Source organism: Aptenodytes patagonicus, chromosome 1 (genome assembly GCF_965638725.1).
Source record: "Aptenodytes patagonicus chromosome 1, bAptPat1.pri.cur, whole genome shotgun sequence".
Lineage (NCBI taxonomy): Eukaryota > Metazoa > Chordata > Aves > Sphenisciformes > Spheniscidae > Aptenodytes > Aptenodytes patagonicus.
In genome coordinates this window covers 85,282,889-85,300,544 of record NC_134949.1, presented here as the reverse complement: position 1 = coordinate 85,300,544, position 17,656 = coordinate 85,282,889, and the positions used below count along the sequence as shown (strand labels likewise).

At 49.5% G+C, this 17,656-nt stretch overlaps 3 protein-coding genes across 4 annotated transcripts; 2 read left to right on the top strand and 1 right to left on the bottom strand.

Annotated features, from left to right (window-relative positions):
- The first annotated feature begins 2,234 nt into the window (after positions 1-2,234).
- LOC143158026 (histone H2A-like) lies at positions 2,235-2,774 on the top strand. Its single transcript, XM_076333460.1, has one exon. It carries the CDS (start codon positions 2,235-2,237, stop codon positions 2,772-2,774), a length of 540 nt encoding a protein of 179 aa, XP_076189575.1.
- An 8,806-nt stretch (positions 2,775-11,580) lies between these two features.
- LOC143155823 (olfactory receptor 2A12-like) lies at positions 11,581-12,519 on the bottom strand. The gene has a single exon (XM_076328799.1). It carries the CDS (start codon positions 12,517-12,519, stop codon positions 11,581-11,583), a length of 939 nt encoding a protein of 312 aa, XP_076184914.1.
- LOC143155822 (olfactory receptor 2A12-like) lies at positions 11,843-17,094 on the top strand. 2 transcript variants are annotated; one of them, XM_076328797.1, is made up of 2 exons: positions 11,843-11,854; positions 16,162-17,094. In XM_076328797.1, exons 1-2 carry the CDS (start codon positions 11,843-11,845, stop codon positions 17,092-17,094), a joined length of 945 nt encoding a protein of 314 aa, XP_076184912.1. The 2 variants fall into 2 exon arrangements, with proteins under 2 accessions (XP_076184912.1, XP_076184913.1); XM_076328798.1 differs by lacking the exon at positions 11,843-11,854 and having other exon boundaries at positions 16,156-17,094.
- Positions 17,095-17,656: the final 562 nt, after the last annotated feature.

The following is a 17,656-nucleotide window of genomic DNA, read 5'->3' as shown; positions in this document are numbered from 1 at the left end:
CTAGCTTTCTAACTGAGCCCTGAATGTGCTCTCAGTAAGCTATTTTCTGCCAAGGGTCTTCCTAAGGGCCAGCTGCATGTGCTTGTTTGTTCAGGTTATAATCTACAGAGTTTAACAAGGGAGGCATTACAGTATAAGTAACCGAAAGAAAAGTGTCTTCATCCAAGATAGGTCTGGATTTGGGCCTCAGACAGATCATGGAGACACATTCAAAGCGCACAGCAACCACAACAAGATGAGAAAAGCACTTAGGAAAAGCTTTTTGCTCCTCTTCAGTAGAGGGAATTTTCTTCACGATGAAGCCATTAGAAAGCAGCATCAATAGGAATGAGCCAAATATAACCAACAGGCTAAGACTGGACATGAAAAATTCAGTTCCATTGCTGTCCATGCAAGCCATATAATCACAAGTGCCATGTCACAAAAGAAGTTCATCTTACGGCCGTAGAAACTTCAGTTAAATATGGAAGACGTCTCTCTTAGAGACAGCACCAACCCAATTAGTGCTGAAAAGGCCACCAGATGAGTACAGGCTTTGGGGTTCATGAGAATGAGTTTGAAGGCTTACACACTGCAAAGCAGCAATCATAGCCCATTGCTACTAGAAGGAAACAAACTGTGCACGAAGAACCAATGAAGAAAAACATCTGCATAAGACAAGCTATAAATGAAATGGTCTTGATTTCTTTTAAGAAATTTGCCAACACACCAGGGAGAACGACTAGTTAATAACAGAGCTATGAAAATGAAGGAAGAGAGGGAAAGAAATAAATGGGGGAGTACCGTCAATCCCTGTTATGACCATAATGGTGACATTTCTGGCAAGTGTAAGCAGGTATATGATGGAAAACACTAGGAAGAGCACAAGCTGCGCATCCAGAAAGCTGGAAAATTTGAGCAGGATTAATTCTGTTGTGAGGATTTGATTTCCTTTTCTCATTTTTGCAAAAAAGTTCTGCTGGAAAGAATGATCGTAAGACAAAGGAATGACATACTAGTATCACAGCTTAATCCATTAGAAAAGCTGATCTTTTCCCAAATACACCATTATACCTTGAAGCGCTACAAGGACGGAAACTATTCCACACCTTCAAACGGCCTTTCACGTGAGAATAACTCTAAGAGTAGTATTATAGCAATAATAAACTACTGTAGCTTCTTACTTACTTGCTGCCCAACTAAGACTCCGGAAGAGTTTAAGCCACGTACCTAATAACCTTGTGACATGAAGGTCTACATACAGAGATAAAAATGAGGAAGCGTCAACCAAGGCTGACGTCTTCTGAGAAGAGAAGGTATTGTTCCCTTTACCCCAAGGTTTGTTTTCAAACATCCTTCATCACAGATCTTTGAAAATTTGTATCACATAAGTGCAACTTCTCAGACACAATGTCAATGACTTGATGAAACTTCACTTGCATGGGGAGTCCCTGCATTTCTCTCTCACACACCTGACACAAATATAGGGTATTTTTCCCAGCTGAGGGACAAGACTGGAATGGAGGAGGGGAGAATATGGAGGGCACTGGAACTTCCAAACGCCAGGCTTTGTCACTGCTTAATACGCCTCTACTAACGACCCTTCTCGGGTGATAGGCCTTGACAGGCAGGACCCCAGGGGACCCATGTCTGGGCAGCCTGTGGCTCTGGGATCCCGTGACACGGAGAAGGAGGTCCTCTCCCCAGGAGTGGCAATGTGGATTTGGGTCGGAGGGGAGAGGCAACGGCTGAAGGGAGAGCTGTCGCAGGGCAGGGCCAGGGAGGAGAATGCAGAGGAGAAGAGAGCGCTCGGCCCTGTAGCACCTCCCCCCGTGCCAACCGCTGGGAAAGCCTCTGTCATGGAAAACAGGAGCGGAGCTGGGGAGCAGAGCTTCCCCCTGAGCTCACCCACAAAGGGCGGAGCCAGCGGGGATGGCATCACAAGCGGGGAGGTGAGGTCACAGAGGAAGTCCTTCCCTATTGGTCCCTGCCACCCCAGAAGAGCCCTTGCTCCCACTGCCCAGGCGAGCAAGGGGCCCGAGCCTGCGCAGGAGAGGGCCTGAGCCTGAGCCCTTCTTCCGCGGGGCTCGGCCAAAGCAGGGTCTGTCCCGGCCAGAGCACGTGGGGACGCCGTGCCCAGACAAGGCTTGGCCAGGCCCAGGCAAGCTGAGCCCGGAGACAGGAACCACCAGCGAGGGTCAGCAAGGAAAGCAAGGACAGGTGGGCAAGGCAGGCAGGCTGCAGGAAGACGCAGCATGGAGATAGCTGGGGAGAAAGCTGCGAGCAGCATGTCCGGAGCAGAGGAGGTCTGCACAACGCCTGAGCAGGAGAGGGAGCCCGAAGTGGCATGTTCTGGGGGCCCCTCCGAAGGCAGCGAAGCAAAGGCCAAAAAGAGCCGCTCCTCCCGGTCCTCCCGGGCCGGGCTGCTCTTCCCGGTGAGCCGCGTAGAGAGGCAGCTGCGCAGAGGCCACTTTGCTGAGCGCTTTGGAGCCAGGGCCCCCGTCTATCTGGCTGCGGTGCTGCAGTGGGTGACGCACAAGGCCATGGACATGGCTGGCAAGATTTCCAAGAAGAGCAAGCAGCAGCGCATTTCTCCATCGCACTTGCAGATGGCGGTGCAAAAGAGCTCTGTGCTCAGGAAGCTCCTGCGAGGCGGCGTGCCTGGGCACCACGGCAGGGCTGTCCCGCAAAGCCAGCGCGTGGCCTCACCCTCCAAAAAGAAGATGACCAAGAGTAAGAAGAGACGCCCCATGCAAAGGGCTGCACCTGCCCGTGCCACTGCTGCTGTGAAGTAAGGAGAAAGCAGAAGCTCTTGCCCCACAGTGGCAAGGCAAGGCAAGGGCTGTCATGTTTGCAAGGCTCTTGCCAAATCCAGCTCTATGGTCTAAGGGTTCAATAAAAGCCTTTGCAATGCTGTGCAGTGCCTGGAGCATGCCTTGCAGGTTTTAGGCAGCAGAGCGTGAAGAGGCAGGTCAGGAGACAGCAACTGCCTCTCACCCAGTGGGAGAGCGCGCCCCGTCAGTCGGGAGTTTTGTTTGAGCAGCGACACCCGGTACTGCCCCAGTGGGGAAGAGTCTGTGGAGGGATTGCTCAGGATGCCTGGCTGCGTTTCGGTATTTTGCCGGCTGCCAGGGCCTTCTCACAGCCATGCCTCTCCTGCCCAAGGGAGAACGGTTCCCACGCAGGAGCCCAAGTGTGACCACAGAGAGAGGGAGTGAGCGTGTGGGGCAAAAAGGGGGGATGTGGGGGATAAAGGTGCCCCCTGGCAGTGACCACAGAGGAGCGGGTCCTCCCTCAGCCCCTTGCCATGTGACAGGATTGTCCCAAGCACGGGCTCTCCACCACATCCATCGTTCCCTCGGGGGAGGGCCGGGAGGTGGTCCTGATGATCCAGGGGAGCTCTTGGTGCAAGGCCAAGGCATTTCTCCTCCTCAGTGTTGCCCCGTTCTCTGTGTCCCTCCTCTCTTTCTGGCTGAGGGGGCTGCCGGGGTGGGGTGGGGCTGGCCACTTGCCCATGGGGTCTGTAAGAGGGCCACTGGGGTGAGGCTTCCTGCAGGGGAGTTTCTCCTCAGAGGAGCTCCCAGCTGTGGGTGGGATCTCTTCGCGCCATCTCAGTCATGCCAGAGGAAAACCAGGCTACGTGGACCCCAGCGCTGGGCATGCTCCAAGGACTGAGCAGTCTCTTCCTGTGAGCAGGCTCAGCATTGTGGTAGCCAGGCCATGGAGCCTTTTGTGCTGTGTGTTGGACTAGCGTGTTGGGCTAGCGTCTCCTGGCTGGACAAGGGCACACAGCTGGACATGGGGATAAAGCTCTGCAAAGGGAGGCTGTAGCACAGCCCCTGCTGAGAAGGAGGGCAAGGAACCTGCCTGGAGGGCAACTGGCCCTGATGGGCAGCACCTGCCTCCAGCTCAGTTTTGCACTTGGTCTGAAGGCAGCTGGGAGGGGAAGAAGGGATCTGCCCCCCAGAGGATGGGCGCAGGCTGTGAGGGGTGGTGAAGGTGAATGTTTCGAGAAGAGCAAAGGGCCCCGGAGGTTCCTCTTGCGCCGTCCCAAGGGGGAATATGGGAGAGACAGCAAGTGCCCCGCAGTCCAGCTGCGTTTGCCCTTCCTGGGTGGGGAGGGCAGGAAAGCACTTGGGCTCATCACAGCCAGCACCCCAACTCCCACTGCTGCCTGCCCATGCAGAGCCCCATGGCCGGTGTCTTCCACACCTTTCTTTGCACGGCTCTCGGAGAGCCCTCAGGTTCCAGATCCAGCCTGAGCACACTGCCCGCCTCTCTTCCGGGTGAAGCACACAGGGACAGGCCCTCCTGTGGGATCTTCCCATCGGGCGTATCCCGACTCAGGACCCTGGGAAGGCAGGAAAAGCCACTTCCTGACAGTGACTCCTGTTCATTTCCCCCCACACACACTTTTCCTATTTATTTCCACACTGCAAGATCTTCTGGATGTTAAGTATGTATCCTACACGTCTAGGCTGAAGTTAGTTTTCCCCGGAACATCATGGGAGGAGAGGGAAGAGAAAGGAAGGGCGCACGTGCCATGGAGAAGTGTGTTGTCTGGTTGCCATAGGCAAATGCATTCCACTCAAAACTGCTACAGAGAGGTGACCCAGCTCGTTGCAGGATTTTATAGAAACTCAGGGCATGAAGCGCTTTGAAGCTCAAGGAATGGTTGAAACACACTCTTCTTTCAATCTTGTTCTACTAACACCTTCCAGAAGTGGTTTCCAGTGGAGACAAGGGGACAGACGCAACCATCTCCCATTGTCTTTAAGCCTCAGAGACAATAGGTGGCACATAAACACATCTCTAAGACACCTGGGAAATTATCTCAGTGGCACCACAAACTTCTTGTTGTTGATGTAAGTGATACTGATATAAATGCTGATACTAAGGGGAATTTATAAAATAAACAGGTATACCTGACATATATACATGTTGCTCCAAACGCAACAAAGTCACCTGCTGCAATACGAGGAGATTTAATTTTTTTTCAGTATATAGGGGCAATCAAAGGTTAAAAAAGGCACCCCACACCTGGAAATCTGAAAATAAGCCAAGGATAACCAGTGTTTTGGTTCTCTCCTTTCCTGGTGTTGAGGTGTGTGGCGCAAGGTAACCTGACATGAGAAAGAGATACAGGAGAGCATATCCTTCAGTTTGACCCTTAAGTTTGAGGTGTGTTAAGTAACTGCACTAGAATTTCTGTTTATAAAAGGCATTTTCAAATTTTTCAAGGGCGAGGATCTCTCTGACCATTTATTTCCAACACGGATTTGCTTTCTCCTTTTCTTTACAACGATATTCCGCGTTTGTTTAATCGCCAGGTATTTTTTCTAGCTATGGGGCAAGACTGGAGTGGAGGAGGGGAGAAAGGATGCTGCCTCTGAAACTTTCAAAGTCCAGGCCTTGTCACCACTTACAACCTCTCTGCTAGTGGCCCTGTTGGCTCAGTGGCTTCCAGTCCTCTCCGCAAGTTTGTCCCCATTCTACGTGACGTGAGAAGAACAGTGCTCTTTCTTAAGCACGGGGGTGACGGGAAGAAGCAGGCAACTCCAGACGAGAGGGGTTGTTTCCGCTCTGGGGGACACTGCGGGAGAAACCTTAACACCGGGACTGGCCAGTGAAAGGGGGATGTGGGCACAGACAAGCTTTGGCAGAGCAGAGGGACTCAGAGCGGGCATGTCAGAGCCTTCAAGGCACAGGAATGGGGAGAAAATGGGTGCAAAGGAAGAAAGGAAACGAGTGCAGACAGGGAAAGGGGTCAGCAATGGCACACGGTTGCAGATTCAGTGTTTTGGACGAAAGGGGATCCTGGAGCTATGGAGAGAATTATGATGGCCAACCTGGGAAAGTTGGGGAGAGGACAAAGTCCCGTATTTGCTGGGGCAAGACAGAGGAAGAGCTAGAGGTAGAGACCGGGAAGAGCCCTCTGTGTTACACCTTTCATTCACCAAGGAATGAAATGGGGCAGTTTTGGTCTTTCCGAAAGGGTGACCCTTGTTTCTTGATCCTGATCACAGTTTAGCAATCCCAACCACAGTAACAAATTTTCGGATTCAGCGTAACACGAGCTGAGCTTTTATCCCCGACAAGCTGCCATTAAAATAAGCGTGTAGATGCATTTGTGCGTGTGCCTGCAGACAGAAGAAGGGTTATATTTATTATGGACATGAGAGTGGACAGGGTAGGTAGGCAGGTGGGAGACACCGCTAAAGCCTGGAGCCTTCTTCCCCCACTACGTCTGCGATGCCTGCGTTTCCATGCTTGCAGCGGCTGTGCCGAGAGACCCTCGGGCTGTGGCAGAAGGGGAGAGCTGCGGACCGGGTGGTGCTGGCTGCCCATGGCCAAGGAAGGCAGAGAAGCAGAGGTCATCGTCTGTCCTTGGCTTGGGGGGGGAACTGTCTGTTGTTGCGTTGGCTTTGCTCACAGCCCAAGGGGCTTCACCAAGCATTGTCTGGCGGCCCTGCGCGGCCAGCCCCTAACATAGAATCATAGAATCATAGAATCATAGAATCATAGAATCATTCATAGAATCATTGAGGTTGGAAAAGACCTCTAAGATCATCAAGTCCAACCGTCAACCCAACACCACCATGCCCACTAAACCATGTCCCTAAGCGCCTCATCTACACGTCTTTTAAATACCTCCAGGGATGGGGACTCAACCACTTCCCTGGGCAGCCTCTTCCAATGTTTAACCACTCTTTCAGTAAAGAAATCTTTCCTCACGTGCAATCTAAACCTCCCCTGGTGCAACTTGAGGCCGTTTCCTCTCGTCCTGTCGCTTGTTACTTGGGAGAAGGGACCGACACCCACCTCGCTACAACCTCCTTTCAGGTAGTTGTAGAGAGCGATGAGGTCTCCCCTCAGCCTCCTTTTCTCCAGGCTAAACAACCCCAGTTCCCTCAGCCGCTCCTCAGAAGACTTGTTCTCCAGACCCTTCACCAGCCTCGTTGCCCTTCTCTGGACATGCTCCAGCACCTCAACGTCCTTCTTGTAGTGAGGGGCCCAAAACTGAACACAGTAGTCGAGGTGTGGCCTCACCAGTGCCAAGTACAGGGGCACGATCACTTCCCTACTCCTGCTGGCCACACTAGTTCTGATACAGGCCAGGATGCCATTGGCCTTCTTGGCCGCCTGGGCACACTGCCGGCTCATGCTCAGCCGGCTGTCGACCAACACCCCCAGGTCCTTTTCCAACAGGCAGCTTTCCAGCCACTCTTCTCCAAGCCTGTAGCGTTGCATGGGGTTGTTGTGACTCGCGTGCAGGACCTGGCACTTGGCCTTGTTGAATCTCATACAGTTGGCCTCGGCCCATCGATCCAGCCTGTCCAGGTCCCTCTGCAGAGCCTTCCTACCCTCGAGCAGATCAACACTCCCGCCCAACTTGGTGTCGTCTGCAAACTTACTGAGGGTGCACTCCATCCCCTCGTCCAGATCATCGATAAAGATATTGAACAAGACCGGCCCCAAAACTGAGCCCTGGGGAACACCGCTCGTGACTGGCCGCCAACTGGATTGAACTCCATTCACCACAACTCTCTGGGCCCAGCCGTCCAGCCAGTTTTTTACCCAGAACATCATCGCCAGCAGACACGTAAATGCTTTGCAAAACAAGAAGTCTTAACTTTTAACAACCCTCACTGTGGCCTGTGTCGCAGCACAACGGCACTGGGAATCACCTGTGCCACTTGCAGAAGCCCCATCAGACTTGTTATCGTTGAAATGCTGACACCTTAACGATGCCTCGTGCGGCTCCTCTCCCAGCACCACGGGACCCTCCGCTGTGCCATTTGGGCAGGCAGAGCCTCGGCCCTCAGGCTCCGTTACCCGAAGTACTGAGTAGGGCTGTGTGCCCCACGTGCTCGGTTCTGGCTCTGGCAGCATATTGCCTGCATGGCAGGTCAGGCACAGCCACTGCTGCTGCTGTGGCATTTGTCGCCCGCTCGCTGTCAGATAAAAGTTGGGATTTCACCCTTTACTTAGCTCAGGTTCAGTTCCCTTCTCAGACATTTCCTCATGTGTTCTTGCATCCACTTCTCCATCTACAGCTGCTCCCTGGAAGAGCCATTGTCATCTGCTCCTCTCTTTTCTGTTGTGCTCTTCGGCTGTGCTTCCCTTGCCGTCTTAGGGATGAAGTGATTCCTGTCAGATACCCACTGTGAAATCCCTCCCCAAACCCCAAACCCCAAGCCCCAGAGGTTGTTCCCAAGGACCAAAACAAACAGAGATTGCTGCTGAGAAAACCGCAATTGACTGTGGGGAGGTGGAGATGGGGAAAAAGCACCTGATTGCACAGCATACCAAAAATCAGCTGCAATTTAGATGCTTAGACGCCCTTGTGGACCTGGCCTTTGTTGACCTGTGAAAGGCGAAGCTCCTGCAGTCCTGGCCTGTGATGGCAATCATGCCCTGAGATTTGAAGGAAGGTGTGGAAAGAAAGGCACCCACATCTTGTGCGCTTGGCTTGGGTCAGCCGTAGGGAGTCCAGGGGAACATAACAATGGGGTGGAGCACAGGCTCACATTTTCTGGCCAAAGGGAGACATATTGTCAAGGACTTAAGCTCAGGAGGGCTTAAGCCCACAGATAGTTTCAAAAGCAAAATGTGGTTAAAGATAAACTTCCTCGTAGTGATCACTGTCCCTGTCCTAATGAGTCAGGGTTAGGTTGCGCAGCAGTCTTTAGAAAGGAACGGGGAAAATCTTGAGGGATGCTTGGAGCAGCTAGTGAAAGAGCGTGCTCCAAGCGAGTTATTCTAACGTGGTTTGCGATGTGGTTAGAAAGAAGGTGATTTTAGCAGGGCTTAGATTGCGTGTGTGCCGGAAGGGAGAACATGAGATTCAAACAGCACCATTCTCAGATGGGAAAGAGGTACTTACATGGGCGCCGAGTGACTTGGTGTTTGCTTCTAGTCTTGCTGAATCTGACCAGGGAGGAGGGACCTGGGGGAGGGAATTGGAAATAAGCCTTGGGCATGAGCAGAAAAAGACCCAGCCCCTGAGCAAGATGTTGGATCCGCACCATTGAGATACATACTGCTCCCTCAAACTCTAACATGGGTGTGCACAGCCAGCCCAGCCACGAGGTAGGACGGTGTTTTGCCGGGTGGCATAACTGGGGCAGGTGCTTTCTGATAGAGCAGAATCAGAGACAGATCAGCCCCCTGGCTGGACTTAACAACAGCTTTGTCTCTCTCCCACCAAGACAACGGGCGCAAGCCACAATAGCAAGAGCAAGTCACTGTTGTCCTTTTCTCTGGCAGTGCTTCAGGTTTATTGACTGTAACCTACCAACATAGAGTGGAAGGGTGTAACAGAGCCAGTCTGTTTCCCTGTGTTCAGAGAACTGGTACACTCCAGATGAACAAGGCGTTCCTCAATCTCATACCAAGTGGGAAGAGGAAAAGAGTCACAAGCCCAGCTGTGCTCTCTGACTTTCTCAGCTTGGATGGAGTATAAATGGAAATGAAGCTAACAGCCACCAGCTCGGGGGCCCAGGGTCACGCTGTGCCATCCGTCTGATAAAACTCCAGGAGCTTTGTTCCCAGAGGAGAGGCCATCATCAGCTGGGCTCAGGGAGACTCGTACTTCATTGAAAGGTTCTACACGCACCGGGGCTGTACGGACAAGACCGTTCTTCTTCTTCCCTCCACAGGGTGATATGAAATGAGGGACCGAATAATGTTCTTCAGGACCACACTGGTGATCTCAGGGCCTGGCAAGAATGACGCAGATGAGCAAAGGAGCACGCGTCAGGATGTACCCTGCTTCAGAAATGGGGTGCTGGGCCAGGTGGCCCCCAGAGGTCCCTTCCAGTCTAACTTCTTCTGTGAGTCTGTGTGTGCAGGAGTTACCTCCGGCTCTGAAGTGAAAGCCAACATGAGGATAAGAAAGGAGAATAAAGGCAGTGAAGCTCTCTTACAGATCCAGTTATCCAAATGGTGTAGGTACCATGCTAATGCTGATGCTTTTCGTGCTGAAATCAGGAATGATCCACTTTAGGGAAAGGAGATTCCTTTATTCCCACCTCTCTTTCACTTTTAAAATTCTGCCAGATTTTTGATAGGTTATAATTTTGTTTATTGCATGGGTGCCTTGGAAAAGGGATTTTGGCCCCTCAGTCATCTCAGCGTTCCAGAAACACCTACAATGAATGTCTAGCTTTATAAAGATAACTGTGGCTGTTGTTTGAATTTCAGGTGCTCTTCCTGTTTTTCAGCTCTGCTTTTCTCACATTCATTAGAAAAAGCCAAACTTCTACAGGGTTCAAGTAGGAAGGGACTAATGTATCTGGTTTATCGATGCTCAGGGTTAGAACATCAGCAATAGTCTCCTCTGGCAGATGAACATCTGTTCAAACCAAATGGTAAGTGGCTAATCAATTTTTGACATTTAGTGTGTTCACATTAGCGAACACAGCCATGGCTGGCGCCCGTTGCTGAAGGGGCTGCCAGCTTTCCCATTTCTCTTCTTTTGAAAGAGGACCGCTGTCTCAACTGTTACATATTTCACAGGAAGTTTTCAACAACACGTACCTGCAGTCATTCTCCCAAATGAACACGTAAGGCAGGAACCTTCAAAGGCTTGTTTAGGATGAGGGGTAGGGAGATTTCTTTCTTCTCCGCTAAACTTGTGCCAAGTAGAAAGATCCAGAGGAATTACGTGTTGAATGCAGTCCGTTATTTTGAAAACCCCATCCCAGTTAGCAGCCTTATTTCCTGGAAGGGATGATCCTGCTGACAGGATCCGGTGGAATATATGGCACTTTTTAACCATTAGACCTCCTAGTTAGATGTGTCAACACAGAGACCAGGGAAGATTTTCCAAAGCATAATTGTCAGCAAATAGAGCTGCAGGAAGAAAGACATTTGAAATGTGGGTAAACAGGAAGGCGCTAAGAGCCTACAGCCTGAGTCAGGGTCAATGCAAGAACTACACTGCAGAGTGCAGACACCTCAGCTAGCTCAGTCTGAGGAAATGCTGTGGGTACCAGCCTGGCAAAACCACACAAAGCTAGTTTCTGCACTGCAGTGGTCGTCATGTTCACTTCCTACACGAGAGGTGTCAGGCTCAAAAGTGTGCAGAAGCAAAACTCTTCACAGGCTCGTTCACCCTCCTGAGAAGCAAAGCCCGTTAGCATCAGGTTTTCTCTCTTTCTCGTTCTAATAATAGAGTTGAAGCTCTAGCATCCTAAGGATATAGGAAATACAAATATGGTAGGGAAAAATAATATCTTATTAGATCAACTGATACGCTCAGAAAAAAACCTGCTACACAGTAGTTTATTCTGACTGCTAGTTAGAATCGAGAAGACAAACTACTTTTTCCAGCTGCGTCAACAGTTCTGGTAAAACATACTACCTGCCTAGGATGGCTGCATATGAGGAAGAATAATTAGTCATCGCTAATAAAAGGAATAATAATTAGTCATTTTGTGTTGTGATATTCATTAGATTGTACAGAGAAACAGAGGCAAATGCATTTGAATAATCTCGTGTTACGTTTTAACCACTTAAAATTCAGTGAGAAATACCCAAAGAGCTCAAGAAGAAAGAGCAGAAAGACAGGAGACAGGTGAAAGCCTAGATCCTGAACTACACGGAATGAAAAACTCTTTTCCTTCTCTGAAGCTTCAGCAAGGCTTCCTTCACCTGCTTGTTCCTCAGACTGTAAATCAGGGGGTTCAAACTTGGGCTGACGAGACTGTAGAAAAGGGAAAGAACTTTCTCCCTCCCAGATGAGTTACCGCTCCCGGGCCCCATGTACATGAAGATGGCGTTTCCATAAAACAGACCCACCACGGCCAGGTGGGAGCCACAGGTGGAGAAGGTTTTGTGCCATCCTGCCGCAGAGCGGATGCGCAGAATGGTGGCCAGGATGTGCAGGTAGGAAATTAGGATTAAGGCTAAAGGGAAGAGGAGGAAGCACACGCAAACAGCAAAGATCAGGACTTTATTGGCAGTAGTGTCAGTGCAGGCCAGCTTTAAGACAGCAAGGATTTCACAGAAGAAGTGGTCAACCTCGCAGGGGCCACAGAAAGGCAAGTGTAAAGCCAGAGAGGCTTGTAGTGTACCAAATAGGAACCCAAAAGCCCATGAAACTGCAGCAAGGGTGAGGCACACCCTCCGGTTCATGATAAGGGCATAGCGGAGGGGATGGCAGATTGCCACGTAGCGATCATAAGACATCGCGGCCAGCAGCACGCACTCTGTAAGTGCAAAGATTAAATAAAGATGTATCTGTGTCCCACAGCCAGCAAAGGAGATGGTTCTGCCTTGTCCAAGGAGGTTCCTCAGCATATGGGGAACATTGTTGGAGGCGTAGCAGATGTCCACGATGGAGAGGTGGCAGAGGAAGAAGTACATGGGGCTGTGGAGGCGGTAGTCCAGGCAGATAAGCACAAAGACAAGGGCGTTTCCCATCAGAGTGGCAGAGTAGAGGACAGAGAAAATGCCAAAGAGGCAGAGCCGCAGGACTGGGTTGCTGGAGAACCCCAGGAGGATGAATTCTGTGACAGACGTTTCATTCTGCATGCTGTGCTGGAGGTGAGACAGCACAAACTGTGACCATGGCGATCTGGATGCCTTATCCTCTCAGGCATCTGCATGTCTGCCCTACCACTCCCAGCTCTCCCATTCCTGTGTTTCCCTCCCTCCCCACTTTGGCCCCTGCAGCAGCACTCAGCTGAGCATCCTCAGTTGCTCATGGAGAAGAAGCATCCTCCTTGCTCTCAATGGCATTCCCTTAGCACAGGGTGCTGTAGCCAGGACAAGGCAGTCAGACACAGGCACAGCCTGTTTAACAGAGCATGTTGCACACAGTGTTTTTTACAGAGCAGCTCAGGAACAAGCAGGTGAGCTAGGTCTCCTGCCTCTTACAAATAGCCTTTTACATCAACGACCTTCAACATTGGACCCTCTCCAGCCTCTCATTTTCCCAGTATTGTACGTGTTAGGTTATGTGGTTGAATACTCATCTCCACAAACACAAAGGAGTACAAAGGAGTACAGTTGAGTATTGACTCTCCCCTGCTCACCTCACAGACTGAAGGGGGGAATGCACTTCTTTGGCCATGCCCTGAATCTGAACACCTGTCGTAGACAAAAAAATAGCTTAAACTGTGAATGTTAACAGGCAACACATGATTGGGTGCATAAGTATGGTAAGGTCTGTGTGTGTGAATGTCTGAAACTGAACTCTGAACTCTCAAGTGGAAGCCTGCTACTTGCTAACTGCAACCAGTGTGGGCTGGTTGTAAATTTTGGTAACATCTGGAATAAGCAAAAGTGGCATGTCCTGAATCCTACAATTAACAAAGAGATAGGAGATAGAACCGTCAATTAGGAGGCTGATCAGGCATTGTACTACTCACATAGACAATTCAGACTGGGAAAACTGGTGGCGTGGGGTTCCAGAAAGAAGAGGTGGTGCCAAAAAGAAGGGTTCCCAAAAAGAAGAAGGGATCTTGAAAAGAAGAAGGGGACCCAGAAAGAAAAAGGTGAAGATCCTGGCTGGAGAAAATGTTCTGGAAGTGGGGGAAGATCTTGGAGACCAGAGAGCTGCGTGGAGACAAATGCCAGGGGATGCCCAAGGACCTTGACCAGCAACCTCCGAAACTGGTAACGATGAGCAGCTGCACAGCAGGAACCAACATGACTTTCTGCCTGATCTTCCTGGACGTGCAGTAACCTCCCTGCTGGGAAGGGAAGTTGCGGTCTCTGGGTTGTACCACTGTGTATGTGCTGAACATCGTCAGCTCACATGTGTGAGTGTGTGTGTGCATGTGTGTGTGTGTGTGAGAGAGAAATAATCAAGTAGGGGCTAATCTTGTTGGTTGTTAAATAAAACCCAGAATCCAGATACACTACAGGTTGTTGTTTGTTCTTATTTGCCCATGATATCACCACAATCTGTCCCATCTTCTTATTAAACTCCATTTCTGTTTTCCTGAGTGAGGAGGTCTCTACTTTGTGTGTAAGGTCTAAGTGCCAGCAACTGGAAAGGGACCCTGGGCCATAGGGGACCATGGACCTGAGGCACCAGCAGCTGTGGAGACCGCAATGTGTGCATATTGTGAGGGTGAGTATGTCAGCATGTGCAACTGCTAGTGAGCATCAAGCTGGACTTAGTCAGCAAGTAGAATAAGGGGCTTGGGGCCCAGGGACTGGAGTGGCCATAGGTCTGGGACAGATAGATACTGAAGAGACCAGAGGGCCTGAGAGTCAACTACTGGAGGGACTGGGAGGCCCAAGCCAGCTATGGGAGAGACCAAGGGATCTGGTAAGGTTGTACGTCTGGAACAGCTACTGAAGAGACCCTTTTACATGTGTGTGTGTTTGTACCCGAGACAGCTGGGAGACTATGGGATCCTGAGGCAAGCACTGGATAGGTTAACTGTCTAAAACCAGCTACTGATGGGACCCATATTGCTTCTGTTTGTACATACAGTGTATATTTTCCATCGAGCGTCTTTCACCCTGAGTATCCTGAAAGGGGACAGGATGAAAGCTGTTTGTGCTCTTTGTATTTGTGTGAGTGCTTTGTTTTCAATCAGTGTGGATCTACGTGGCAGGCCATGAATATGTATGCATGTGTACGTGTGCCAGTCAGAAAACACATGCTCAGCCTCACTACTTGGCTGAACATGGGGACATAGAGCTGCAGCAGTGTTGTACTGCATCGAGATACTGGATTTGGCAACTCCTAGCAGTAGGATTGATCCTATGCTAGTATCTCAGAAACAAAAAGCTCTGTATGCTGTTGGAGGCAGGGAAATTCTGGGAGGCAGCGAAGGCATAAAAGGGAAAGTAATGGAGGAGACTGTGTTTTACAGAAAAGAAACCCATATGAATGAAGGGCCAGGAAGTATAATGCCATGTAAGTACAATGCCATGTCCATTTCAGAATAAAGTGGTGTTTACTTTCTGGAAGGATCCCCAGAGTTCAGGTATGGAAAAAAAACCCCCAACCCAGAAAAAGAAGGACATCAAGGGCAAGCTAGGCAATCAAGTTGTGCAAGATTGCTCAAAGCTGCTCAAAGTTTGTGCAGAGATTAGAGCATGCAATTCAGATGTACATTGCTCAGCATGGTAAGAGCAGTATGCACCTTGCACTGGAGTCAGAGGGAAAAACAAGGAGAAGGGAGCTGCAACGTAAAGAGTAAAGGACGCAAAATTCTTAGCAAAACTTTCAATTTTCTTTTCCAGAGTTCCCAGATCCCCAGAGTTCAGGTATGGAACTCTGGGGATTTATACTTGAGATTAATTTTTGTACTGCCTGTTGGCAATCAAAACAGTGTCCCTTCAGACACATTACACAGAAAATTTTGGCTTTAAAAACAAATGAATGTAGGGAGCTGAACAGAGTGGAACAGCTCTTTGTTTCGCCTGTTGTCTGAGGAATTACACAGAACTTTATAATAAGGTTTCCCTGATAAAAAACACGGAGCTGAACAAATCACATTTGTCCAGATGCTACAGGTAAGGAAACACTTGTACGTAAATGTTAGTAACATTCTTTTAGCAATAATTTTCTGCTGCACCTCCAAGTGTAGCTCTCAGTTTGTTCAGCAGTCTGAAGTGAAGTTAGCTATAGGATAACAGATCAAGCAACTGCAGGATTCAATATGAATACATTTCACTAAGGTAAAGAGGACACAGCAATGGATTATAAATGCTGGTTGGTTTAATGGTAAAACTGGAATTATTCTGTGAACTGTGCATTCATTTTAATATGGACTTAATTTAAAATAGCTGCTTTGAAGATGTTCTGACTTCACCTTAATCGACACCTGCAATCTTCATCATGACAGAGAGCTGTTATTTTCTCCAACAGAGAAATGCTGTCCCCCCAAAAAAAAAAACCCAACCCAGAAAAAGAAGGACATCAAGGGCAAGCTAGGCAATCAAGTTGTGCAAGATTGCTCAAAGCTGCTCAAAGTTTGTGCAGAGATTAGAGCATGCAATTCAGATGTACATTGCTCAGCATGGTAAGAGCAGTATGCACCTTGCACTGGAGTCAGAGGGAAAAACAAGGAGAAGGGAGCTGCAACGTAAAGAGTAAAGGACGCAAAATTCTTAGCAAAACTTTCAATTTTCTTTGCTTTTCCTTGCTCCTTCCTTTCCAGATCCCCATGGTCACAGTTTGTGCTGTCTCACCTCCAGCACAGCATGCAGAATGAAACGTCTGTCACAGAATTCATCCTCCTGGGGTTCTCCAGCAACCCAGTCCTGCGGCTCTGCCTCTTTGGCATTTTCTCTGTCCTCTACTCTGCCACTCTGATGGGAAACGCCCTTGTCTTTGTGCTTATCTGCCTGGACTACCGCCTCCACAGCCCCATGTACTTCTTCCTCTGCCACCTCTCCATCGTGGACATCTGCTACGCCTCCAACAATGTTCCCCATATGCTGAGGAACCTCCTTGGACAAGGCAGAACCATCTCCTTTGCTGGCTGTGGGACACAGATACATCTTTATTTAATCTTTGCACTTACAGAGTGCGTGCTGCTGGCCGCGATGTCTTATGATCGCTACGTGGCAATCTGCCATCCCCTCCGCTATGCCCTTATCATGAACCGGAGGGTGTGCCTCACCCTTGCTGCAGTTTCATGGGCTTTTGGGTTCCTATTTGGTACACTACAAGCCTCTCTGGCTTTACACTTGCCTTTCTGTGGCCCCTGCGAGGTTGACCACTTCTTCTGTGAAATCCTTGCTGTCTTAAAGCTGGCCTGCACTGACACTACTGCCAATAAAGTCCTGATCTTTGCTGTTTGCGTGTGCTTCCTCCTCTTCCCTTTAGCCTTAATCCTAATTTCCTACCTGCACATCCTGGCCACCATTCTGCGCATCCGCTCTGCGGCAGGATGGCACAAAACCTTCTCCACCTGTGGCTCCCACCTGGCCGTGGTGGGTCTGTTTTATGGAAACGCCATCTTCATGTACATGGGGCCCGGGAGCGGTAACTCATCTGGGAGGGAGAAAGTTCTTTCCCTTTTCTACAGTCTCGTCAGCCCAAGTTTGAACCCCCTGATTTACAGTCTGAGGAACAAGCAGGTGAAGGAAGCCTTGCTGAAGCTTCAGAGAAGGAAAAGAGTTTTTCATTCCGTGTAGTTCAGGATCTAGGCTTTCACCTGTCTCCTGTCTTTCTGCTCTTTCTTCTTGAGCTCTTTGGGTATTTCTCACTGAATTTTAAGTGGTTAAAACGTAACACGAGATTATTCAAATGCATTTGCCTCTGTTTCTCTGTACAATCTAATGAATATCACAACACAAAATGACTAATTATTATTCCTTTTATTAGCGATGACTAATTATTCTTCCTCATATGCAGCCATCCTAGGCAGGTAGTATGTTTTACCAGAACTGTTGACGCAGCTGGAAAAAGTAGTTTGTCTTCTCGATTCTAACTAGCAGTCAGAATAAACTACTGTGTAGCAGGTTTTTTTCTGAGCGTATCAGTTGATCTAATAAGATATTATTTTTCCCTACCATATTTGTATTTCCTATATCCTTAGGATGCTAGAGCTTCAACTCTATTATTAGAACGAGAAAGAGAGAAAACCTGATGCTAACGGGCTTTGCTTCTCAGGAGGGTGAACGAGCCTGTGAAGAGTTTTGCTTCTGCACACTTTTGAGCCTGACACCTCTCGTGTAGGAAGTGAACATGACGACC